The sequence below is a fragment of the Apteryx rowi genome, unplaced genomic scaffold (assembly GCF_003343035.1).
Source record: "Apteryx rowi isolate R43461 unplaced genomic scaffold, aptRow1 scaffold_288, whole genome shotgun sequence".
Taxonomy (NCBI): Eukaryota; Metazoa; Chordata; class Aves; order Apterygiformes; family Apterygidae; genus Apteryx; species Apteryx rowi.
Window position 1 is genome coordinate 144,212 of NW_020449285.1, and position 26,507 is coordinate 170,718.

The 26,507-nt window shown below is 34.8% G+C and overlaps 1 protein-coding gene across 2 annotated transcripts in view; it reads left to right on the top strand.

The window, feature by feature from the left end:
• The window catches only part of LOC112967732 (cadherin-10), a 59,758-nt gene that overhangs the window by 19,433 nt on the left and 13,818 nt on the right, over positions 1–26,507 (top strand). For both annotated transcript variants that reach the window (XM_026069176.1, XM_026069177.1), the window contains exons 2-7: positions 2,779–3,073; positions 13,523–13,642; positions 14,264–14,431; positions 19,879–20,066; positions 23,040–23,293; positions 25,802–25,938. In XM_026069176.1, the coding sequence (XP_025924961.1) occupies positions 2,779–3,073; positions 13,523–13,642; positions 14,264–14,431; positions 19,879–20,066; positions 23,040–23,293; positions 25,802–25,938 (1,162 nt within the window). The remainder of the gene's footprint in view (positions 1–2,778; positions 3,074–13,522; positions 13,643–14,263; positions 14,432–19,878; positions 20,067–23,039; positions 23,294–25,801; positions 25,939–26,507) is intronic.

A 26,507-nucleotide genomic window follows, 5' to 3' on the forward strand; every position in this document is an offset into this window, starting at 1 on the left:
GTGGTGTTTGAATATTAACCAGCTCTCTTGAACGCCCCTTCCTTCTAGGGCCCTAACCCATGGGATTCCTCCAAGTAGGTCCCTGAAGAGGCCAAAGTTTGCTCTCCTTATTAACATGGCTGTCTGGTCTGAGTTTGTGAGAACTTGTAATACCAGACCTAACTTTGGAAAGCATATGAGAATATTGCAATGTTCCCATTTGAAGAAATTTTTTTTACCTTGCCTCAGTCTTTCTCACTCAACAGGGCCCTGATTTTGTATTTCACATGCAGATGCCTGAGAAAGAGCAGCCTCCTATAGCTGTCCTTCATGATGCTGTCATGACAATATTGTGTCTAGTGGTCAGAGGCCACCAATGAGCTCTTGGTACCAAAACACTTTTGAAGATAAGGTGATATCCTGGGAAACCCAGGAGAAGACAATATCTAATACACTTTTGAGGAGTAGCTACACTGAAGTACAGTATAAAATAGTCCATAGTCTCCAGTCCTCTAAAAAGAACATTAATTCTTTAATTAAAGGGTGAAAGAACACAATTATAATGGACTGTGGGAAAAGAGCAGCAGGGATGAAAATTCACAATAAACTAGTTGCCAAAAGGGTAGTGAGAATGGCTTGAAACCTTCAGTTTGGAGTCAGCAAGAGACATGGAAGGAAAAGAAAGAACAGGATTTACTTGCAAGAGATTTCTCTTGCTGCTTCTTTGCTGCTCTTTTCGTGTTCTTCATTAAGAAAGCAGTAAGAAAATGTATTGTAAATATACACTGTGTAGTTTAAATTTAATGTAAGCAAAGTATACTTTGTCATTTTTGCTAAACATTTGCAGTGATTCTCAAGGTTTGTTTCTGAATTGAAATAAAATAGGAAAACCTTTATTAAAAAAAAAAAGAAAAGCAAAGTCTAAAATAATGATAGTTTCCTAAACTTCTGTGATGAAGACTTTTGTCCAAGATCCTGCATGATCCTGTCCTATGCACTGTGACTGCCTGGGAAAGATTCAGTGTCTGAAAATGCATCACAGCAGAGAAGTTTACTGTTTGACTTCAGCTTCACTGTGCCACTGTATGTGTTTGGTTTCAACACAAAAGCCAAGGAAATGCTACATTCAAAAATTAACAGGCCCTCTAGTTTAATATTCTACCTCTGATACCAGTTTAAAATAGATGCTTTTGTAGATAATAGGAAGGCACCACAGAGAAAGAGAAAAATGTCTATGACCATGTACCAAGGGGGATATTTATATTGACCTAAGCCTGTGATGTTTTCCATAACCTGAAGTGGGACCTTGAACTAACAAAAACCCTTCAGAGRACTGGATGTGATCTTTGTATGATTCTATGTGATGCTGTTAATGTGTGTTCAAATAACTATGTTCAGAATGCTGGAAAGGAAAAAGGATGCCCTAGTTTTATCTTAAACTTTCTGGAACTTTCGAATACTTTTTGAGTCTGGTTTTTAAGAACAATCTTTATATTTGCACTTAATTTTTGTGCTTACAAATCAATGTTAAAAATAATGCAGGCTCAAATTAGGATTTTTATATCTATCAGTGTTTTTTCTGCTTATATCTTGTATTATTTTTCACTTTTATACATGTAGGTGTACTAATGAAAGAGTTAAGCATGCTTTACACGATTTACAAAATAAAACTGCCTACCACCAAGTAGTCGTCAACAGTAATTACATCATTTGCAAATCTTGTAAATACAGTTAATGGTTATTTTTTCTATATGGCACTATAGGCTTATGAATAGGTAGTCAATAATCTGCATAGTTTTTCATATGTCTGCATAGGTTGTTCATATGTTATAAAATGCTTTTCTTATTACTGCATGCATAAAATCAGGAATATTCAAAAGGTTCTTAAAAATTAATCAGAAATTCTACCTGATATGACCCTTCTGCTGAATCACAAATAAATAAAGTATACATTTCCAGCTGAAAATAAATCTAAATGCTAGATTCTTTCAGTTGTTATGAAATCAATGAGATTGCAAGGAACTTTGTGAAAAGGTGATGAGAGAAATAATAGTAAAGTGTATCCAAAGGATCGAATGAGCCAACCACATTACTGTACTAAACAAAGCAATGTAACAGAATATATTTTTTGTTATGAGTGGTCCAGTGCTAAAGGCCATTAGCAGTGGAAGATGTGCATTATATTACTTAGATAATGGGTATTAAATCAATGCTGAATGCTTAATAAATCTGTTTCTTTCCCATAGGCTATTTATACTAGTAGATGGAGTGAAAGTGATAATGACTCCAAATGAAATGTTCTCCAATTTAGGGAAATGTAAATAATATGAAATAAAAAATTTAAAATTAGTATGACATGGAACCAGTTGTTCTATTTTCCTTAATTGTCATGTATCCTGCCATGTCCTTTATCTGCTTAGTGAATTTACAACTAACACAGCAGGTTGTGAATTTTTAATAGGATCTCTTCAAGGAGGGAAAAGGTCAGCATTAACATAAAACTCTTCTTTGAGATTCATGGTGCAAAGGTTTCGTAGCAGAGAACAGGTGTTGCTGCAAAACTAAAATCTGCCACAGCAGTCAAGCTAAAAGATTCTTGGAGTTAAATTAGTAAAAAGATGCCTCAGTATAACACCAAGACTGCAAGTCAATGGGGACTGAACATGTCTGTTTTGTTGGTATTAATCTTGCTTGTTGCATGCAGAATTATTTAATATATAAAAATAATAGTAATTACAAAAACCTTTTGTTTCTTCCTAATAAAATACTTTATTTTTCTTCCTCTGTTTTTTGCTTCAGCTTCATTCTGACCAGGACAAGGGAGATGGATCCCTCAAATACATTCTGTCAGGAGATGGGGCTGGTACTCTTTTTATTATTGATGAGAAAACTGGTGACATTCACGCTACTCGGAGAATTGACAGGGAAGAGAAAGCCTTTTACACCCTGCGTGCCCAAGCTATAAATAGAAAAACTCTGAGACCGGTGGAACCYGAATCTGAGTTTGTCATCAAAATCCATGACATCAATGACAATGAACCAACGTTTCCAGAAGAAATTTATACTGCGAGTGTTCCTGAAATGTCAGTAGTGGGTGAGTACTTATATTGAGGCTTAAGTGACTGCTCTAAGTATGTTACTTGAAGAATAATTTCCCCATCCTCTGTAAAATCAGTCACATCCAGAATTTTAGCTCATGAACTAAATATTTTTAGGTTTTGATATATTTGTTCAAATACTAGAATTGCATCCAGAAACAGATTTTGTGATTTGAGAACATTTCTACTTAGAATTTTTAAAATATTCATTTACAGTGATTTGGAATATACAGGTATAAATAGATAATAATTCATGGTGAGTCATCCTCCTCCGTAAGAACCGTTACAATAAGATCAATGAGTTAGCTTGTCAAAAGCTCAATGAATTTTTCCTTTCATTTTCACTAGAGGTCCTCAGTGGTGATAAGCATTGAGATTGTCTCTCATTCATTCTGTGGCTGAGGACAGTAGGGTTTTTTGGGGGTTTTTTTGGAGTGTTTTTTTTTTTTTTTTTTTTACTCTAGTACTGTTGATGCAGGTAGACATCCTCTTTATTCTCCTCTTTGCATTCATTTTTTGAACGTATGGACAAATCTTTTGCTTTCAGTTCTTCTCTTAACTTATTCATGAATGGCAGCATAAATAACAGCTTTTGAGTTCATCTTTCCTCTATTTTCACTTTATTTTTGGTTCCTAGGGATGAGCCCTACATGTTATTCTTCTCTTTGTTGTTGGTTGTGTTGCCAAGGATTGACTAACTAGAAATTTACACTAGTGAAACCCTTGTCATTCCTTGATGTATCTAGTTCTTGGTATGATTGGGCTGATCCTGATATCTTCCCTCTAAAGAGAAGACCTGTGTAACACCAGCTGGAGACCAGGGGGCTCTGATGGAGCTATGATAATTTTTGCTTGAATCTGTCCTGTAGCCTTCCAAGGCTCTTCTTCATTAGGACACTTTACATTGACTGAACATTTGTGAAAAACTGAATTAGCTTACAGTTTGCTGACCATGACTATGTGATAAGTGTAACTAAGATTAACAGTATTTGATGCCTGTGTCAGAATTTTATTACATGAAGCTAACACAAAGTCGTGGCCAGCATCATGCCAACTAGTCAGATTCAATCACAATCACATTTTGGAATATGTGTGTATTTGTGTATGTATTATTTGAGTTGTAGTACTTACTTTCCTTTGGATGATATTTAAAACCAAAAAGGTACACAATTACTAAAAGATAATGGACTCTGCAAAGCTCTACAGCAGTGTATGGAAGCGTAATACTAATAATTTTCTATTCCTTATAGGATGGTGTTTCAATCTCCTTGTCATTTGTGACTGAATAATTAAAAAGTCCCAACACTCAGCAAGCAGTTCTTAGTATTAAAAAAAAAAAAAAGGAAAAAGAAAAAGAAAAAAGAAAAGAAAAGAAAAGACAAAGAAATATGTTAGATGATTGCATAGGGCTATGCTGGGATCCAGTCAAGCTAGTCCCCTTAAAGAGGAGAGTTGAAAAGGCTTCTGTTATATTTACTGTTAAAACAAAAATGTAACACAGATTTACTCATTTACTGATAGCTTTTCTAGAACCATGTTTCAGTAAATATATGCAGTTTTAACAGAGCATTTTGTAAGAGAACTGTTGCATTTTCTAGAGAGAAAGGCACGTGGCAAGATTACAGTAGAACTAAAAAAGACATCTTAGAGCTTCCACTTTCTTCCTCATGTTCTTTCTATACATAAATCCCAGTAGGCATTGCTTAAAATATTCTTGGAAAGTTTTCACAAAGTGATTTATTGTGTTTCATTAAATATTATGCTATTATATAATGTTCAGTTATAAACTATTGACTCATAATTTTCCCAGTCTCAATTACATAAAAAAGATATTTTTCTTAAGGATTTTCAAATATCTATGGCATTATTTCAATGATTCTAAAGTATTCAAGATACTAGGTGCTGGTGTATCTGTATGTCCACCGAGATATACAAATTTTGAAAGTGCTGCACTGCAGCAACAGCAGCAGCAACAACACCACCAACAAAAAAGATAAAAAAAAGAGATAAGAAAGATGATAAGAAAAATATCCAAAACACTGATCTGCTGGGTAAAGACCAAAATATCTTGGATGTGCTTAGAGTGCTAATCCTGTATCTTGCACAACTCTTTGTGCTAAAATGAAAAGACTTTAAAATCACTATAATTTAGAGAATTATTTGAGAATTGTAACTAAGCTAAAATCCATCGTGTTCCTGGGTTTTTTAAATGTGGTTATTCAACTACTAGACTACTCACCACGTGATAGGTAGAATTTGCTTTTAGCTTTATAACTGATCCCTGGAGGCATATGTTATCATCTGTGGTCCGTGACTGGATGACATGATTTTATAAGATCTGTTTTTTTCAGGAATCAAAGTTGATTCATTTCTTCATAATACTAATTTAATTTCCCAACTTAAACAATCTATCCTGTGATCTCTGAACTGAAGGCTGAAAGAAGAAAGAAATGAGTACAAATGTTCTAAAAGAAAAACCTGCATAAAAAATTTTGAGCCAAATATAATTAATTTGAAATTTTAAAGTTGGTATGCCAGAAAATCTTCATGTATTTATATTTTAATTAATTATGGAACACTACATTTAGTTATAAAATATTTTTTAAATTACTAGCTTAGATTTTTTTTCAAGCATCATACATTTTGAGTGTTTTTAGTACAGAAACCTTATAGAAGAAGTTTATGGAAAATGAAAATCAAAAATTATTTCTGTAAAGGCAACAACACCCACCCACCAAAAGGAAAATAGAAAAAGGAGATTCTCCACTGCTATATGTATTGCTCTCTCGAGATGACTGTATTTTAATTGTAATGTTGCCAGTATACCATTTCTTACCTGGTATAGTTGACCATAGACTAGCAAAGTTTCAGAATGATTGATATAAGGAAAGTAATCAGAAATTACAATTTTGGCTGTAATTGTACTGTCACTTTGTATGCGTCTCCTGCGGTACTCACCTCTGTAAGCATACAGAAACATGCAACTTTTAAACAGGTGTCTGAAAACATTAAGCAGAGTTTAGAATATGAATATTGACTTGTGCATAGGTACCAGGAAGAGAAATAACATAGCTAAATTAGGGTGGCACTTTCCTGTGCTAGGAGATAGCGGGTATGTTATTCTGTAAAGAGAACGATGCTAACAGGACTGTACTATTTTCACTAACTAGTCCAGCAATGCCAACATAGTATGACATTGCACTATACAGAATTATCCACTAAAAATGTATCTATATGCTTATAGAATATCTTGCACTCCTGCTGTTGTTTGTACATCTAAGTTTTACTCAGTATTTCAGTATCAATCACCTTATGTGGGAAAGCCGGAGCACAAAACGTGATAATGCGCACATGCACACACACTGCTCTTTAATATCCTAGTTTATTTAAACCAATTAAATAGTAAAGGATAATACATATGATTGCTGAGTGGCAATAGCAAAATGTGGTAAATAGCAAATCAAAAAGCAGGGYATTGGTACCATTCTTTTTGTTCTTCATTTGTTCCAATTCTTGTAGGGGCTGTGACTGTCTTTTATACCTTCTTGTCATCGCCTCTGCATTTTCGCCATATATGGAATGTGTTATGTACGCTGGATATTTGTTCTTTGTTTTTTTGTTATGTCTTAAAACCAGGTCAGTCCATAATTTGACCAGTAATTTGCAATACCTTTGGGGCCTCTGGTATTGTTCTGTGACTGTGTTCTCAAGGCCTCTGCTGTAATTTGGTGCTTGCACTTTCAATCCCAATACTGAATGTGAGTGTTTCATATGGATGGGTGCAATCTCATCTTTTCTAAGAGTTCTCAAAAAAACAGCCATTTTTCAGTTTTTCAACTATTTTATGTATTTGGACACATCTGTGCTGCAAGCACATGCTGAGATATTCACATTAACTCTAAATGCATATATCTGAATGCCAGAAAGAAGGTAGTCCTGTTACCATGTAAGCTTATTCATATTCTTCACTGCAATTAGAGCTACCTAGAGGCAGTCTACACTGTAGAAAGGCATACTGTGTAACAGTAGCTAGTATTCAGAACTGTTCTTCATACACTTGATTTCACAGTTTTCAGCAAGATTGCATATATGATTCATCAGTATTCCATCATGCATCTGTTACTTAATATCCAAGTAAATTCATAAACCACTTTTAATCACCAGTATTTTCTTTCCCAATTCATAAAAGACTGTTATTACCTAATGTCCTGCTTTCTTTACCAAATGCAGCAAAAGAAGTGCACAAGTAGCAAAAATGTGCAAGAAGCATCAGCTTCAAATAATTGAAATCTGTACGCCTCTTGGAGTACAGGGTTTGCTCCATCCTAAAATGCCCTGCATTATAAAGCATAGCAAAGAGGGCCAGGAGGTAAGAAAAAGACTATTAATACTGTACCTGACACCCCTTAAGATATCAAACCGTGATGCAGCCATATGCCAGTCTTTTTCAGACAAGAAAGAGCAATTTTTTAATTCTGCCTCRAGCTGTGATATTAGCTAGATAGATACCTGAAAATGTTGGCTATTTCTATTATCAATTGCAGTGTGTTAACAAAGGCCCATAAGTTCTTTGTTGTTCTGTTCATCTTTCTTCTGCTGCTCATTAATCATGGTAAAGGCAGAGATAAATGGGCCAACTTCAGGATCTTGCATTTAGGTCAATAGCCTAGAAGGCATCTTGCTCTCCTGAAGTCTTTGTATAGATTACCAGATACTTTATCCTCTTTCACTTTTTTCTTTCCTGACTCCCAAAGTTTATGACTCAGAATATTCTTCCAGTTCTGCCTACCATCTTCTCTTCTGCCCATTGTATTCTTCATGTGTCTATCTATCTCTCTTTGTTCATTCAAAGCCTTCTTTTCAGAGCGGCAGATGAGTCTATTTTCTTCTGTATGACTTTTCCTGTGGATTCTGTCTGTTGACATCTTTTAGGCAATCTTTCAGAAGTCTTTCCTATTTAGGCCAGAAGTTTGGTTGGTTTTTTTGTTTGTATGTTTGTTTTTTTATAGCACATCCTTTCTTTTATTAGGTTATGTTTCTCTATTCATCTGTTCTAGCCTAGATATTCTCTAATCATTCGTCACCCTTATTCCATTCTTTATCTTCAGGGCTAAGCAACTTTGTCTATGAATTACTGTCTCAGCAGCACTGATTTCTTAGCATTTCTAATAGCTGTCATCCTTCCTAGCTGGTCTTTTCAGCTTCTGTACTAGGGATGCCAATATACATTTCATAATGATGTAGCCTCCCTCTGGGTTTACATCTGATCTACAGGTTGGGTATCCCACAGTTAGCCTGTCATCTCTACCTGTGGTTGTCTTTTTGTCTTTCTCTTCAGATAGCATTTATAGCTGCTGTTACTTGGCTTTTTCCCCAGTTTTTTTGTTCATTCCCTCATTAGTGCTGTTTCCACCTATTCTTAATGCTACATTCTCTTTTCTACCATAGCACGTATAACATTTCCTTCTTGTTTCATATTAATCCTATTAACAAATTATATACATATATATACACATACACACACACACTTTTTTTTTTTTTTTTGCTAATTTTCTCACCAAAGCCTTTTGCATCTTCTGATTTAGACTCTCATAATGACAGGTTTTGAAAAAGCATATGATTACATTTCTTTTCCACATTTCTTACAAACACCTTCTGATTTCAGTATGCAAACAACCACTGCCTCACTGGGGGAGAGGAGGGAGGAGATTAAGCATATTTTTTTTCTTTAAAAGGGACATTTAAAAAGACTTGGAAACATCCACTGTGCTGTTCTCCAGCTTATTGTTTGCTGAGTTACAGTAGTAACAAGTAACCATATACCTTTCTGACATAATTTCCATGAATATGTAGCCCTTTCTTCTACTTCTCTACTAGTTCTGTTGCATTCATTAGTGTATTTATTTCAGGGGAAAATGTGTGTGTTTCCCCACTTTTCCACCAGAAAGAGCAGAAAAATTCTGCTATTTCAATTTGTTACTTGTATAGATAATTCACTTTGAAGGGTACTTGCTGATAGTTAAAGCATATAACTCATGTGAGAGTAAGGAAATATACATTTCAAATTCAGATCTACAACAGATATTCTGTATGTCTTTTTCCAGTTCATTATCTTCAGTGATTCTTACCTAATATTTCTACATCATAAATGCATTGTGAGGTTAAAGTCATTAATGCTTGTGTGGTGTTTGAATATGTTTGCAAGGAAAGCATTAAAGGGGCAAAGTGTATTAATTATTAAAAGGGCAAAGTGTATTAGTTATTATTATAGTACCAGACTTTAGGGAGATTCAAACATTATAATTAAAATTATGTTCAAATATGCATTCTGAGAACTACAATAATCTGGCAGATAAGAACTATAATAATCTGGCAAATGACTTTATTTCTTAAGGTATTAGTTAATTAGGTGGGCCTACCTCATCACTGTATAATTTTAGATTATTCTATAGTAATATTTTTCAAGTATGCAAGGATAAAAATATATTATTGATAGGTCTTATTAACAGTATATTCTCCAGTATGCATCACTTTGTTTTTTACGTCCTCCTGAAGAACTCCAATACTTTTAGATTCTGAAGGCCAAAGATACAGCCCTTAACTTCATGAGAAGCAATCTGTGCACACATAAAAGACGGTCTTTCTTATCTCTGTCAGAGAGCGAGGCCTGGGTGCTGGACCGAGTAGTGTAGACTTGGCCACATCCACACTGCATTTTTTAAACCCTGGTCCACATGATCATCTTCCGTGCCTTGGGTTTTCTAGTCTCACATACTAATTAGTTCATTCCAGGTATCAGAATGGAGCAACAAAAATACATTTATAGCACTGAGGATCATTGGACTTTGGTAACTTCAGTGAATTGAAGGAAAACAAAAGGCAAGCAGCTTGACAACTGATGTACACAATATACCTTTAACAATGTACAGAGCTGAGTATGTTTTGGTTCGTTCTTTCTTTTTTTTCCTCCTTCTAGAGCTCCTAATTTGCTTTATTTAATGTGCATTTTCCACCGGTGTAGCCAACAGTTATTCCTGACTTACTTACACTAGCTGAGAAGAGAGGGTTTACAATTTGTTTCAGTTCAAATGGTAGTTTGCCATCTTAAATACATCATTTTTACTTAAATATAAAGCCACTCTAAAAACCAGAAGACCTCCAATTATCATTTTTATTATTTTAACTGTAGTTATCAAAAAGTAGGTGCAAAAAAAAAAGTTATGTGAGAGATTGCCTTGAATTTAAGGCTGCCACTCAAATCTTCTCACATGCCTTTAACCCCTGTCCTCAGTTCTTGAAGTGATGCTCAGTGGCTTCCTACCAGAGCCCTACTTTCCACCTTCCATCATGCTCCTGCTTACCCATCCGTCTAGCATTTCCCAGGCAGCATCCAAACTTTTCTCCAACTCTTTCATTCTTCTGTCCTTTATCTATCTGCCCAGCAACAGCTCCCAAGTTCACTTATATATGATATGTAATTCCACAAATAAAACTGAAAATACAGAAATGAGAAAAAATTTCTTAGGTGATGAGAGGGGAAGGTTGAGGGAAACCTTATAATGGTGTAAACAGTGGCTTTCTTACGGAAGTGCCATTCCCTCAGGGTAGCTAAGCTTGAAATTATTTAAAAATGAAAATATTTTAAAGATGAAAAGTTATATAAAACTAAAAGATGTGTAAATCCAGAAGACCTAGTAGGCATTTTGAGTATTTTTCACTAAAATTTATTTAGCAAACAAAGAGGAAGCAAAGGACTTCACTCAGATATCAGAAAAGGTGTTGGTATTGCTCCTATAAAGAGGATGGAGCTACAAATATTTGATAAACAAAGCATGATACAGGGGAAAAGTTTTTGAAATACATTAAAATAGGCTGCCAGGTAAGAAATAAATACTTGCAAAAAAGTAACAATATAGGCAAGAGGTTAAGCAGCCTTGAAGTAATCATTCACTGTGTATTTTTACATAATGTGAATGGCCCCGAAAGCACCTTGTGTCAAAGCAGATAAATAGGCAGGTAAAACAGAAACAATGTGGTTGCTAAATTCAAATTGATCTCTGTTATTTTTGTGGAGTGACCGGACTGCTGGGAGACTGTGCTAAGAGAATGTAAGGCAAGAGCCTGCAGCGTAGAACAAACTCTGCATGCCAGCAGTCTGGAGTACGCGCCCAAGCTAATACACTCCTCCTGTCTGCTTGTTTGTGCGATTTCTGTCGGGTTCCTCACAGGAATCACGGATGCCTTGGTGCATGCATGGACAGCACGTCTCTTTTCCTCTTATGGGCAGGGGCCAAAATCAAACTGGTGACTTGTGTGTCCTGAATGACATGCAGAAGGAGTGTAGCTGTGCCCCTGCCCTTTTCCTACCCGCTACATAGCTGTTGCGGGGTCGGCAAGAGCCAGAGAGCTGAGGCAACATTATAAATGTGTAATTCATCCTTACTACTCTCGGGTGATAAGGTGTATGCTACCCTGAGCATAACCCACTGAGGAAATGGCACTGTGTGGTACTGATAAAATTAAGGAGCCCAAATCTGTTCTCATAGACTTTAAAGGGAACAGGATCAAATCTACAGTTTTCAGAAGTTGGGTGTGTATGCAGCCATGCTCACTGCAACTAGAAAGGATAGCTGATATAATTTGTTCTATATTTTTTGTGTGTGTGCATGCACGTATATGCCTTTGGACACTCATAACTGAGGAAGCAGTAACTGCCAGAGACAGATGTTGTTACACTGGAAACAAAAAGACTTTTTGTTTTTTAATTTTAAAGTTGTTAAACACGTTCTTTGGTTTTTCTTCAAAATTATCCTTCAAAGTAGATTCTGGATGATTATTTCATTACGTTTAATATAAATAAAATAAGTTTGTAATACTATTGACTTCCTATTAATAAATACTGCTAATCTGGATATATAAAGGAAATGTGAAAATTAGAAACAGTAGGAAATAACACAGACTCATGTAATAAAGAGAAAATGAATATCACCTTTTGTGAGTTTGAAATGCGGACTTTTTGCCCCATCTGATTAATGCATTGTGCTATAGTGATAGAGTGTCTCTGTTGGTTATGGACATTGAACAGAGGAATGGTAAGCTTTACTTAGAGAATGCCATGTCAGTCACTTGCAAGTGTATTGAGGGGGAAGGAGAAAGAACCGAGTGAATTTTGAGCATTATGTATTTAAGAAATAGCATCATTACACTAATGAAGCATTTGCCTGTGGGGTTTTTTTTCTGATTGTTTTATTCTTTCTACTCATTATCACAGCAGTTAGGTTACTGAACATTCTTTGTTCTAGTCTTTCTTTTACACATGCAACACTCCACCTTTCTGCTATTTAGGAGCAAGTATACGTATGTTCTAGCACTGTAGTTTGCTACATATACAGACAGAACAAACAAGAATTTCAGAAGCAATTTCAGAATCAAGGCAATAATGCTCTCCAAAACTTTAACACATTCAACAAAAAGGTTTCCGTACTTTTTTAACAGAGTATTTACCTTTAAACATAGATATCTACAGTTTAGTATTGCTGGAAGTATGAGGTGTTTGCAAATCAGTTTTTAGGACAGTTGTATGCATGTGATGACTTATTTTCTTTTCCTCTGTTCCCCCCACCCCCCTTTCTTTTCTATATACCTAAAAGCATATCTGYCCTATATGGAGCTACAACAGGGAGRAGTTGTCTTGATAGTTTTATTTTTCCCCCCTCTGATGGAGAGATAGAGTTGAACAGGATGTTGAAACTCTTTTGATTCAAAACAAATGGCAGTGACAATGGTAAACGTTAAATGTTTTGAAGGACTCCGGTATTTTTTCACCAAAATTTAGAAATGCTCTTGAAAATTTCCTGGAGTCTGAGGAACCAACAGATTTCAAAGTGTATCATGTAGCAATGTTTCTTCTAGTAATATCTATCTGCATTTCCACTTAGAAGGTAAGAGGAATTGATTATAAGTTTTTGCCAAGTTCTGTGACCTATTCAATCATCTTGTCCTGTCATGTTCCTGCATGTGGAGTTTTATAGCATATTGACATCACTGGACAAAAAAAAAAAAAAAAAAATCAGTTCTGGGTAATGAAAAGCAGAGATATATTATAATAAAAACGAATAAATCCTCTGAAAACAGGAAGGAATTGACTGTGTAAGTATGACCTGGTGATATAAGGATAAGAACTCAGCTCAGCCATTGATGTTTTTACCTTTAATAATTAGGTCTTAATCATGCTTGTAGAATTAGGGAAGTCTACAGTCAACCTATTTAGAATGAGATCATTGAAACAAGGAAGTTTCTGAAGTTGACTATAAGCTAATAAATATATTTGAAAAATCCAATCAACATTAGCTGAAATTTCCATTGGGGTCTACTTGAATGGAAACTAGAGTTCTTGGGCCTCCTTCTGCTATCCTATGGAACTAAGCTGACTTTGCATACTTCAGGTACTTCTGTGGTGCAAGTCACAGCCACTGATGCCGACGACCCTTCATATGGAAACAGCGCCAGAGTCATTTACAGCATACTTCAAGGACAGCCTTATTTCTCTGTGGAACCAGAAACAGGTTAGGAAAATTGTCATTATTTCTACTTACCATAAACTGTGAGCTTTTTCTTTCATTTTACAAATCTCATATCACCTAAAGAATGTATTTTAAAAATATCTAGCTGAAATGAAATAATATTTCTTCCTTTTTTCTAATAATTTATAATTCTTATAATGAATATATAAAAATAGATATTGCAGGTAACACTATGAAGTGTAAGTAACTTTACAGTGGTACTATTAAAATAGCTATGATAGCTTAAAGATCTAAGTAAGACTATTTCTAGTTAAGGCAAATAAAAGGGTTCGTGTGCTAGAAAACATGGCCATTTTTTTTCTTAGTGGTAGTAGCTGGACTAATAAAAGGTGTCCTTTCTACCCACAAACCTTGTCTTGTATAGGTATGTTGCATCATTTTTAACATGAAATGTAAAATGGAAAGGGAGTTGTAAGGTTTTTTTTAACAAACAGGTAGACTGTACTGAAGACTATTTGTAAATTTATAATCAGAAATATGTACTTTAAAATTTTAAATGCATACATCAGAAATATATTTCACAGACTAATACAAAAAGATGCAGCAGACTGCTACATGTCAAAGAGAGATGAATAACAGTTTTTGTCTTTGTTTTTATTTAAGGCATCATCAGGACTGCTTTGCCAAACATGAACAGAGAGAACAGGGAGCAGTACCAAGTAGTTATCCAAGCAAAGGACATGGGAGGCCAGATGGGTGGATTATCAGGGACCACCACCGTGAACATCACATTGACGGATGTCAACGACAATCCACCTCGATTCCCCCAGAGTAAGCTGCATTTAATAGTTGTCCTGCACCATAAGAGCTTTGGACTAAAGAGTTAAGCAATCACCATCTGGTTTAATTTAGATTAAATCTAGATTATGGGGCATGAACACATGAACACATGAACACATGAACAAAAGGCTTATGTGCTGATTTATTCACTATTATTAAAGTGGAAAATTAAATGTTACAGCATTCCTTTGTTAGGAAAACAGTTATGTGATCAAATATAATGGCAGCAAACCTGGGATTCTCTCCAGTATTATGGGAGGGGGTGAGAAGTGAAATCATAAGAGCATTAGAGCAATGTTTTTCTTTCTCCTTACCTATAGCTTAATTCCCTCACACTCCCTCATTAGAAAATAAAACATGTAGTAATTCTAGCTAGGCAGAAATGTTTGAATTGTAGTCTCTGCTTAAACATTTAATCATGATGAACCTGGGAAAGGAATTACTTGAAGGAAATCAAGCAGATTTGTACTTGTACAGTCACTGTGCTACAAAATCTGATGGATAGAAAACTTCCCAAAGTGAAGCAAATGGCAATTAGCATTGCTTCTTTTGACAGCTTCAGTTTACCAAAGCCCCTTAGATTGCTTTTAAATGTCTAATAGTACATCTCTGAAGACTTTGTAGCCTCAGACTAAAACAGGAAACCATTACTGGTCTCTRCATAATATGGAAGTATTAAATTATGTGATACCAGATTTGTTAGAGGTTAAATATTTTAAATAAACTGGACTCATAATAAYCACAGGATGGTTTGGACATACTCAATAAAAAATGGATTTGGATCATCCTAGCTACCCAGTTTCTTTGGTATAACTCCATTGACTCCAGTAGTTGCGGATGGTAAGATTTCAGGCATAAAGTAAGAGAATCAGGTTCAAATGATTCTGATTTTAACAAGTCCTTTATGGCACAAATGGAGTACACAGTTTTATTCAACTTAATATTGTAGTTATTATATATGCATTTATCTAAGATGTTTATCACCATTTGATCTCATATAAACTCAAAATAGAAAAATCATGAACAGCTGAGTATGCGCATTTCCCTACAGGCCCTATTCTGGAGAGAATTTATTGTTAATTTGTATGTCCTTTTGTATTTCTTCAATATTTTGATTTATTAAATTTTTAGCTTGCATTTGTATATACAGGATTATGGTACTAGTGCTGTGTAGGTGAAGGCGGCTGTCTGACTGCTCTCTGAAGTTTTCACAAACTATTGAGGAAGACCATTCAAAGAGGTGTCACATTCAAAGATTTAGGGCAATGCTAATTTAACATTTGCATTTAGGACAGCATATAAGCATCAAATATAGATGCTGATGCTTACCTTTTAATTTTGTTCTTTTTCTTTTTGTTTCTTAAACACTATGTTAAATTAACATGTAGAGTGTTGGAATCAACTTTCTAGACTGTGATTATGGAATCGTGCTTACGTGACTTATCTGGCAGTCCAACATCATATTCATTTGACTGAGATAAAGATCTGATGTAGCATCCCAGACATATTTGGGCATTTTCCTATTACATCAGCGTAACCCAGATTTGGCCTTTGCTTTAAAGGAAATTGTTATCTTACTCTCATGGGGTTTTTTTTTGTTCTCTCTACCTGTTGCCTTACTAGATATGAATATATGTTTCAGTGGAAATGAAATCTGAAACATTTATCAACCTGGCTTCAATTTTATTGGATATGTGATAGGTATTGACTTTCAAAAAATCCTTATATTTAATCTCAAAATGCAAATAGACATTATAATGATTCCTGATTTTAATAGAGCTCAATAAGACTAATGGAAATCATACTGATTAAGCTAAATTATTCTTATTCTGTCCTATTAATAAATAATAGACTTGTAGTAGCTTCATGAGATGACCATATTCATATCAGATTTATAAATTATCAGTAAAAATATTAATAGATCCCTTATGTTTTTACATGACTTAGTAGCATATTAAAGCTACAAATTCCAACAAAATGTTTCATGACAAATTAAACTTTTCGCACAAGAAACTGATATTAGAATTGTAGAAAATTCAACATATTGTATTTCATCATGTTTTCTCAAAAAAAGAGTTTCTGATTGTTTAGATTATGGAGCAGGGGCTCTTCAGAATATTTTTCTCATCTTAAAGATCTCCTGAAAACCACAGTGGGATCAGTGGCTCTTTTTCTGAGAAAATTTATGATGAAATTTAGCACATAGTCAAGCTTCTGCGCAGCAAGACCATAGAAGACCTCAAATGTTGCATCTCTATTTCAACTGTCCTAATTTTCAAATGTTTTCAGAAGAAAGAAGATGTTGCCCTATGCTAAATGGGAGAAACAATATTTACTGCATTCCCTGGGCTCAAATGAAATTCCAAAACCCTTCCACACTGTAATTTAAACCCAGTTAATTGGAGTAGGGGTGTAGGAAGCAATGAAATTCTGAAATGATTAATATGCAAGAAACAGTAGGTTTCAGTATCAGAAATAAGCTGTAGTAGTTTAACATGCCTTGTCATTTTAGCATGATACACACAAGTAGTATTACCTGTTTTGAAGAGAAAATTGCTCAGCGAGTAGCATATTTTAGAATAATATTTTCATTTTCTTAATATGGTTGATCAGCATATCCATTGTGTTAGCGTTTTACAAATAGAGCTATATAGTGCCCTGGTTAAACATTTTAGGATATGCTAATACATATTTGGAGTCTGAGTCTTACTTTTCAAAGTGGTTTAAGGATTTGGGAGCCTGAGTGTGACTGAAACTCTGCATCTTTGAGTAACAGCTGCCCAAGTCTTCAGTGAGACTATGGCCTATATTAGTCTCAGGGTAAATATTTGTATAGAGTAAATGCGTATTCAAGTGTGTAACTGTGTATAAGATTGCTCTTTAATTCTTTATGACTGACTGAAGTCTGTCCAGACACAAGGGTATAGACTTTAATCTGCCAGCTGACTTCYACTCTCCTTAGTAGATGGAAAAGCTTTTCCCTTCCTCGTTCCTCTCATTTATTATGGGACAGACAAATGCAAGAACATCACTCACTGGAGTAAACAGTAAACAGTAAATGACCGTTTCTTGGAGAAGAAAAGAAGAATGAGCAAAAGCATTCACAGAAGGGTTTTGCAAGAGTAATCCTGAGCTGGTGTAGTTTGTTGTAGTTCTCATACAGTACCTAAAGCTCCAATACGTAGTGCCCCAAATGAGTTATAGTCTACAGTGATAAAAATAATAAAAGGAAGTATCTCATATTATGGTGGATATTTCTATAAAAGGATAGGTTAACTGTAAAATAGTCCTTCAGATGATAAATTTCTGGTTATTTTCATTTTCTATTTCCCCTACCTTATTAGTAATTCAAGATATGAGTTCTTAGCACTTTGTAGATTAAATTAATGAGCTGGGTCTTGCAGTGGGAGTCAAAGTAGTGGCCACAAGGTATAGCTTGGGGATGTAGTTTTAAGCACTTGAGAAAAACATGCAGAGAATAGTTGACACACCATAAAACTAATTAGAACATATAAATATTAATTGCAAAGAAAAAAAAGAAAAAAGAAAAAAAAGTTCTTTCATCATAGTCTCACAGTACTGAATAAATACTAAATGGATGCAGAGGCTGTTTTCTTCTTTTTTAACCATTAACAGATTACAGAGAGATTATATACTAATGTAGCAAAGTACACAGATTTAGGTATTAGAGAAAGGTAACGAAAATGTCAGCRCAAGTGTCAGCATTTGCCTGAAATGCTGGAATGGAACTGTGCAAAAATAAATTCATATTAATAGAATGTGGAGTGTACATGGCCCTAAAGTATTAATTCTGCTCCTGTGTATCAGCTTCATATCAAAAGCTGCTTAAATACAATTATATACAGAAACTCAGTTTTAGTCTTTTTCCATTCAGCATTTAGTTACAATCTATAGGTGAATGTGTTCATTTTTGATTTTTTTTTTTAATTAGGTTGGCCAAACTGTAACATAATGGGATAGAAAAACTGCTACTTCAAATTGAGAGCAAGTCTTAAATTTCTCAATAACAGGATTTTTTTGGTTGCACTCTGTTAAAGATATCAATAATCCTCACAGGACTTATCTGGGGTTTCCCGAAGATCTGTAAGATAATAAGGCTGCCAGGGACATTCCAGTGATTCCTTGTCACTGCTGTCTCCCAGTGATTCGTCGTGATCACTCATACAACTAACTCCCAGTGGCTTTATGTACTTTCCTGTGTTTCTAATTTGTACCCAGGAATTTATGTACTACCTTTCAAGTAGCCTGTCCAGTTTTTTCCCTATTGTGGTTGTAGGCCTCTTTATCACTTCCAGTTTTGTGTTACTGTTAACTGAATTATCTTTCTAACTCACTTTGGTTAGCTTAGGAAGTGTCTAAGTAAAACAGCAAATCTTGGAGCACTTAACTAAGGCTGGAGAAGGAAATTTTTTTCAGAACAGTTAATATACAGCTTGGATGACTTAACTTTCATCTTTGGAATGACAGCTGCATCTGTACTCATTTTTAAATCTTTTTTTAAGAATTCTTCATAGTACATTGTGTCCCACATGTTTTTCTTACTCTTAAGTCCAGACAGATAAGATCAGAGATCTCTACCCTTATTTACTGTTTTAACCATATGGCTAGTTTACAGAATACTAAAATATATAATAAGATACTTATTTCAATTCATTGCAGCATTTCTGAATGATGAGGGTTTTTATCCTGTGTTTTATATCAGCTGTGTGAAACTGCAATATAGGGATACAACTGAGCCATGGAAAGCAGCACAAAACAAAAATGAAAATATTTGTGAGTCTTATTTTAACATGAATTAACCTCTTTAACAGATACAGCTGCACTCTGCTTGTGGATTTTCAAGAATGTTTCTCTGCATTAAGGTGTCAAATTTATTTAATATTGTATCTTATTATTTAATTTTGAATGTTGAGATTTCAAACTGCTGCTTATAGTTTGCCAGAGAAGTGTGTGTGTGTGGGGGGGGGGTGTTCTTTGTATTGCTTCCATGTGTAAAATGTGTCCAGAAATATTCTAATTAGACATTAAGGGAAAAAAACTGTATTAAGGAGAGTGAAGCCTGAAGACATCACAGAAAAATCTTTCCTGATGGTATTTCAGGAATGACATAGGCAAGAATATTATAGACATATGTGATCCTTCTTTGGAGTAGGAGAATAGACTGTATATTTCTCTAGAGGTTATTTTCAACTCCAGTTTTCTACAGTTTCATTTTCACTCTTGTACCTAAACTTTTCCCATGGTACAATTCTCTGCGTCCTATTTTGCCCATCCTCTCAGTACTAAAAGTGAATTCTCTAGAATAAAATATATACAAAAATACATCACCAGCTACTGCATAGCCCACAGTACAGTGTTACTTACTGAGTGTATAATGGACTGTGCAACTCTTGACTGGCTCTTTGTCTTGCTGACAGATACGATCCACCTCCGCATTTCCGAATCCTCCCCRATTGGGACTGCCATCGGCAGCGTCAAGGCCACAGATGCAGACACTGGGAAAAATGCAGAAGTAGAATACAGAATTATAGATGGTGACGGGACAGATATGTTTGATATTGTGACGCAGAAGGACACACAGGAAGGCATCATAACTGTGCGAAAGGTGTCTATTAATAACATTCATTGAAATGATTTTGGTGTCAGTGTTATGCCACAAAGTGTTCATTGGAAAAAAAGGAAGTTTAGATTGTGTATTGGTAATTGTAAATGCTTAACACTTGCAAGAGTTCCACATCTGTGAGTGCAAATGGTATTATTTCCTTGTATTCAGAACTGAAAATAACAGGTGGCAGAGATATCTTTGAGAGGCAGGTGTAGGTTTAAAGTATTATTGCCAGGAAAATATGCAAAAATGAACTATCCCCAAGATGTTAGTTGTAATTATCTCCATGGTTTCAAATACATATCTATTTAGTATTCCTGTAACCTATTTTCCTCAGTGAGTAATGCAAGGTTCAGCCACTACCGAGAGATTTAAGTTTTCCTTATTTAAGAGGTTCTCAGAACATCAGCTTGGGTGACCAAATACACCAGGACACAAATACACTGCCAGAAGCTAAGTCACAATGTATATTGTTATGTTCCTGTTTCCAGCAGGTCAGCTGGTTAACACATGAGCAGTGTATAGTGACTGGTGTCCTTGTTTTGGAGCTAGATTTACTTCTGCCCTCTCTCACGCACGTCTTGGAGGAGTTTCAAAGACGTAAGATCTCACACAGTGAGAAATGCAGTTCTCCTGCTCCTAGAGAAGTTCCCTTCCAGAAGCCCTGCTTGGCTCAGGACCTCTAGTCCTTTCCTTTGGGATTTTGTGATGAGTGATTCTAACGAGGCCAGGCAGCCTTTTAACCCAAAGCATCATTTGTATCAGCTTGTACAAGTCACTTGAAGCACAGAATAGTGATTTAAACACTACTATACAAATACATCTCTCTCCAGCAATTCTTAWTATCCTTGATAATGGCAACCAAGGTAAAGATAACTTCAGCAAATATCAGAGTGAGCTTTTTAATCTCTGTATTCTTCTATGGTTATAGTCAGATTTGAGTTTATCTGGAAAGGAAGGAAAACTCCAAATTCAGAGGCCTGATATTTTTCCTTTTCCTAAAATTTTTCAGAGAAATGGCTTCTCYTGTGCCATTCCTTTCTTCATTGCCTTGTATTTTCCAGACAGACTCCTATTATACTAAATCAATAGAGTCCTAATGAAAACCAGCCTAATAACTGGATAAAGCATAAAGAATTCATAAATAACATAGCAGCTCCAAAAATATCACCAATAAATGCTAATGAAAAGACCTTTTTCACTGTATCATTAGTAATCTGAAACATTTTGAAATTTTAAGGATACATTCTCATATTGGTGAATAAGTAGTTTATCATTCATATAGCACAGACAACAGTGTTAACCAGTAAGGAAGAAAGTGCCATGCTCTGTTTGTTCATGTATAAAAATATTCACTATGTATTTATTGTTTAGCCAGTGCGATTGTGATTGCTGTTTTCAGTAGTGAACAAGTACACAACAGCTTGTGTTGCTTTACTATGCTCTTCAGTTATTAAAGCCTGAGTTGCAAAAGAACTGAAAAAGAACTTAAGAGTTTTTCTGTACAAGTTTTCACAGATAAATAATTGCTTAAGTAAGTTCACTATTCCTTTGCTACAGATTCATATACTTGGACAACAGTTTTATTCATTTCATACTGGTGATATGTTAAAGTACTTGTATAATGCACACATTTTATATCTATATTCTGCAGTGTAGGCTGAAGAGATGTCCAGACTGGTAGTGAATATACTAGTAGTGGGTTAGGTACCTGTGTGGTGCACTTTTTGGCAAATTAAGCCTGCTAATTACAAAAAAAAAAAAAAAAAAAAGGAGGGCTAACATGACTTCTTTACTTCTAGGCTTGCAACCAGCATCTTTTAACAGCAGTATGCTGCACTTTATAGACACACCAATTGTCTCAGATCTAGCTCGGAAAGTTGCATTACCTGGGTATATTCAAGAGGATTCTCCCTTCTCCTCTGACTACTTTTTATAACAAGTTTGGGGCAGAAGGGGGATAAGCGTTCATTGTCTGGACTGCATCTTTTTGCTCTTAAATATTTAAATTCCTAAGCTGTCATTTTTGGCATCTTTCATGAACATTAATCTTTATTTAAAAGCAATGGGGATAGGGGAAATCATGTGTTCTACCACCCATTTTGATGAATGAAAAACATTAGTTTGAAATCTCCCTGTTATTTTGGGGGAATTAATGAAGTCTTCTTTGTGTCAGAAAGGTAAATTCTCAGCTTGCTCATTTCCTCAGTATCATTAATTAGCTAACACTTTTCATCTAYGACAGTTGGAAAATTTTGAAGGAATGGAGTTTCTTTTCTACCCAAAATGGATTCTAATTATAACCCTGAACCTTTCCTCCTTCCATTTTAAATAGTAACTGCTGTCAAAAATGTCAAATCTATTTCGCAAAAAATTCTCTGATGTTGGATTCATGAAATGAAATGAAAACGAGTGAGATTAAGCTCTCAAGTTTTCTCTAGAACTACAGCACTTCAACCTATYCACATGCACCCCTAAAAAAAATTACTGTTGACATTTAAGGCCAGCTAAATTTGTCTGACAGCAAGGAAACTCTGGCAGTCTTAAGTACTCAGTGGTTTATGATATTTCCTGAGAAATATTAGAAATATGAACCTTGTTCTGCAATTCCAGTATTTCGAGTCTGTATTTCAAGTTTTTTAAATGCCTATATAATTGTTTCCATCCTTATTCTGGTGAAACAGCAGCAAAATTTGCCAAACAATTGGTAAATTTGCACTGAAAATCTTTTTGCTTTTGGTGCTACATTAATTCATTTAATAATTGGGTACAGAGACACTCTCTGAAGACAATGAAACTTTCTTACTAGAGGAAGTGGTCCCTATTCTGCAGAAAATTTGAACTGTATGAGGGTCTCCCCAACCTAGGAGAAGATTTGGCAAGGTTCTGAGTCCACCTMAGTTACACATACAGGTCAACATCTGTTAATATGCAGTATAATTTAATAAAGTTTAGCATCATCTTTCTTTTTAGCCACTGGACTATGAGACGAGAAGACTTTACACATTGAAAGTAGAAGCTGAGAATACCCATGTGGATCCACGATTCTATTATCTTGGGCCTTTTAAAGATACAACTATTGTGAAAATCTCTGTAGAAGATGTAGATGAACCTCCTGTCTTCAGCAGATCATCTTACCTTTTTGAAGTGCATGAAGATATTGAGTTGGGGACAATAATAGGAACAGTAATGGCACGGGACCCTGATTCGGCTTCAAGTTCTATAAGGTAATATACCATTCTCTGTATAAACATAATTTGCTAAAGAAATTATGAAAAATACTAATACAATCTGAATTTTCATTGTGCACAGAAAAAAAGCAGTAGTGCTTTTTCTCATATTTACTAATGTGCCAGAGATAGAGAGCTGAGAACGATCCTATCTGTAAGTTTCTGAACATCTCAGGGAACATCTGTTCACTCAAATGGAGATAAACAAGAAATGTTTTTTATCACTTCAAAGCTCAGAAAGCCTATAAAGTTGCATATTGATTTAAAGTAGACTTTTCAGAACTACTCCTTGCTTCAAATTGTGAAAAAGCATTGATCCAGTCTATCAGCCATGAAGGATAGAGCATCTTCTAATGTTTCCTCGGATCAGTCCTGAAAAGTATGAAATGCCTATATCTCATGGACTCTTAATCTGTGGTTGGTGCCTGCTGCTTTGTAGGCTTGCCTGTGTAGTTGCTGCACAGGATAAAATTATCTCTCTGTATGTCACGCACCCTAACAAATTAGCAATTCAAAAGTTAGTATTTTTAACAATATTTTGTATGGATACTGCTTGATGCTACATGCTAGATCACATCTAGTTGAATGAAGTAAACTGTAGTTTGTTGTGCTTTTTGCTTGTTTTGCTATAATGCATAAGCTTTAAAAACAGATAAGACGAAGCTGTACAAGTTGGGTACGTCTCATCTGTAATACCTAACAAAGTGTAAAAAATACATTTTGGCCAAAGAACTTTATTTACTGACTTTGAAGTTAGTTGCCACACACTCCTTAATGAGGCCTGAGTGGTAAAAACTGGATTTGGAATTGAAACTGAATTTCATTTTCTGTTACGGTGATTTGTGTGTATGGAAAAGTTAACAGATTAAAACACCAAGCCTCTAAAACTTAAGAATACATAAATAACTTAGCACTGCATCTATATCCACTCTAATTGCATGAGAAAAGTGACAATTGTAGTTGTTATGTTTTCTTAATCATGACTGAAAAAAGAACAATGCTGATGCTTTTGCTCATGTTGTTTCTGACACAACTTGATGAGTGGAAGGGCTGCAGCAGAATCAGGTATTTCCCTGATTAATATTATTTATACAGAATAACAACCTAAAAATGATTTTGTACAACTTTTCTATGTCCTGTTAATGTCACAGAAGATAATTTAGAAGGTGCAGGTGAGGCAAACTGATAGTAATAAAGGACAAAGAAATTTCTAAAAAAAAATTGAAGGGGACCATTAATCCTAGGCTTAGTTTACTTGAAAAAAATCCAAGATATATGTGGCAATATGTTCTTTATATTTCAGTCATTCATCTAGCTTTCTATTTAATATCTATTTGAAAACAAGAACTTTAAAACAGTTTGCAAAATATAGATCAAATTAATCTCTCCARTATTTGCTCTGTCCCTCAACTTGCAAAGCAGCCTTATGTATTAATTCAAAGTGTAGCTATCTACAGTAATTTTTTGTACACTTCTACTTCTTACAACTTCAAAATCAATTACAAAATAATATGTGTTTGCCCTGGAAGTGAACAGCTAACATTTAGACTAAACTATTTGAAAGTTTCATCTTATTTTGAAATTAGGGCAGTTTGAATAATACTTTGACATTTCTACTTAAAAAACAAATCACAGCTTCAGGCTATAGAATTGATTCAGTTTTTAACTTTTTTCTTATTAGCTGTTTCTTTTAAAATATTAGTTTCTGTTTATTAAAATTATAGATAAGTTAAACATCATATAAACTGAATGAATGGCAGCTTCCTGCTGCACTGATTTTTAATGCCAAAAAATGGAGGAAAGAGCAGCTTGTTGATCATAATTTGACATTCTGCCATATTATGTTAGTAGAAGTTCTGCCTGAAGAGGCAAAGCATCTGTAGTAACATGTAAGGTCCTATAACATCAGCAGGTTCATGAAATTGAAGTTCTGCAAGTGAACTTGTTTTTATAAGGATTTGTTTTAATTTGATATCTCGTAAATTAATATATCTTAAAGTGTAGCAGCTTGGCTTATAAACCAGTAGTTTTTGAAAAGCTCAGAGTAAGCTGTCAGCTTCAGTCTGAAGGAACAATGACATCAAAGAGAATTTTCCTTTCAGGATTACAACAATTCTTTAATTATTATATTGAAATTCTGATTTATTTTTTATAATTCTCATTTATGTCTATAAAAGTTCAGATGATCCGTTATTACATTATTATAACATATTTAAGAAATTCCTGTAATTATTATTCCTCATTCTACAGAGCTAATCTTGAGAATTTTCATAAGTGTGTATATGCATTTTCAATTTTAGAAAGAATCGTTAAAATACTGATGAATGACCCAGACAAAAGTTTAAGTGCTAAATTTGCAGAAACTAAATATTTGTCTTATTAAAAGTAGCATTTATATAATGTAACATATAGAACATGAAAGAATTATTCATGTGTTGTGAAATGTATGCTTTCTTCCATTTTCTATCAGTTTGACAATAATTTTCCTTTCTTTATCGCATTTAGATTTTCTCTGGATCGTCACACTGACCTTGACAGGATATTTAATATTCATTCCGGAAATGGATCCATCTATACCTCCAAACCACTTGACCGTGAGATATCACAATGGCACAATCTTAGTGTTATAGCAGCTGAGATCAGTAAGCCAATTTGGTCACTTGTGGGGGCGGGGAAGGTCACTTTCTTTCAAAGCTTCTGTTGTTTTAGGGTAAATCCTACATCAGTCAAAAAGAAGTGAAAATTTCTGATCATGGTACACTGATCAGTGTAGCATGGCTGGCAAGAACTGCATGGCAGAAACCATCATGTCCAGCCAGTTAACCACTCTTAGCCTGCCTCTCCCCATTTCTGTAGTCCAGGGCCTGGATGTCTTCTATAGTAGAGGCCAAATGCTGGTTGTGTCACACATTGATAGCTATACATTTTTTTTTTCTTTTGATGCATATTCCTGGGTCTACAATTCTTAGCACTTAGTAGTGCTGTTCACTAGTATAAGAATCTTTTTCAGAAATATTTATATAGTGAAGGAAATTAGTAACCTTTTATGCTTAAATCATAGTATTAAACTTATTTCCTTCTCAGGATACTTTGAGAGAATTTACATTCTGGACCTAGTTGGAATAGTTAGGGTTCTTCAAAGAGGTATGTTAGTTTTGGAGACAGGAAGGGGGAGATTAAGTTCAAGTTCAATTAAGACAATTTAAACATA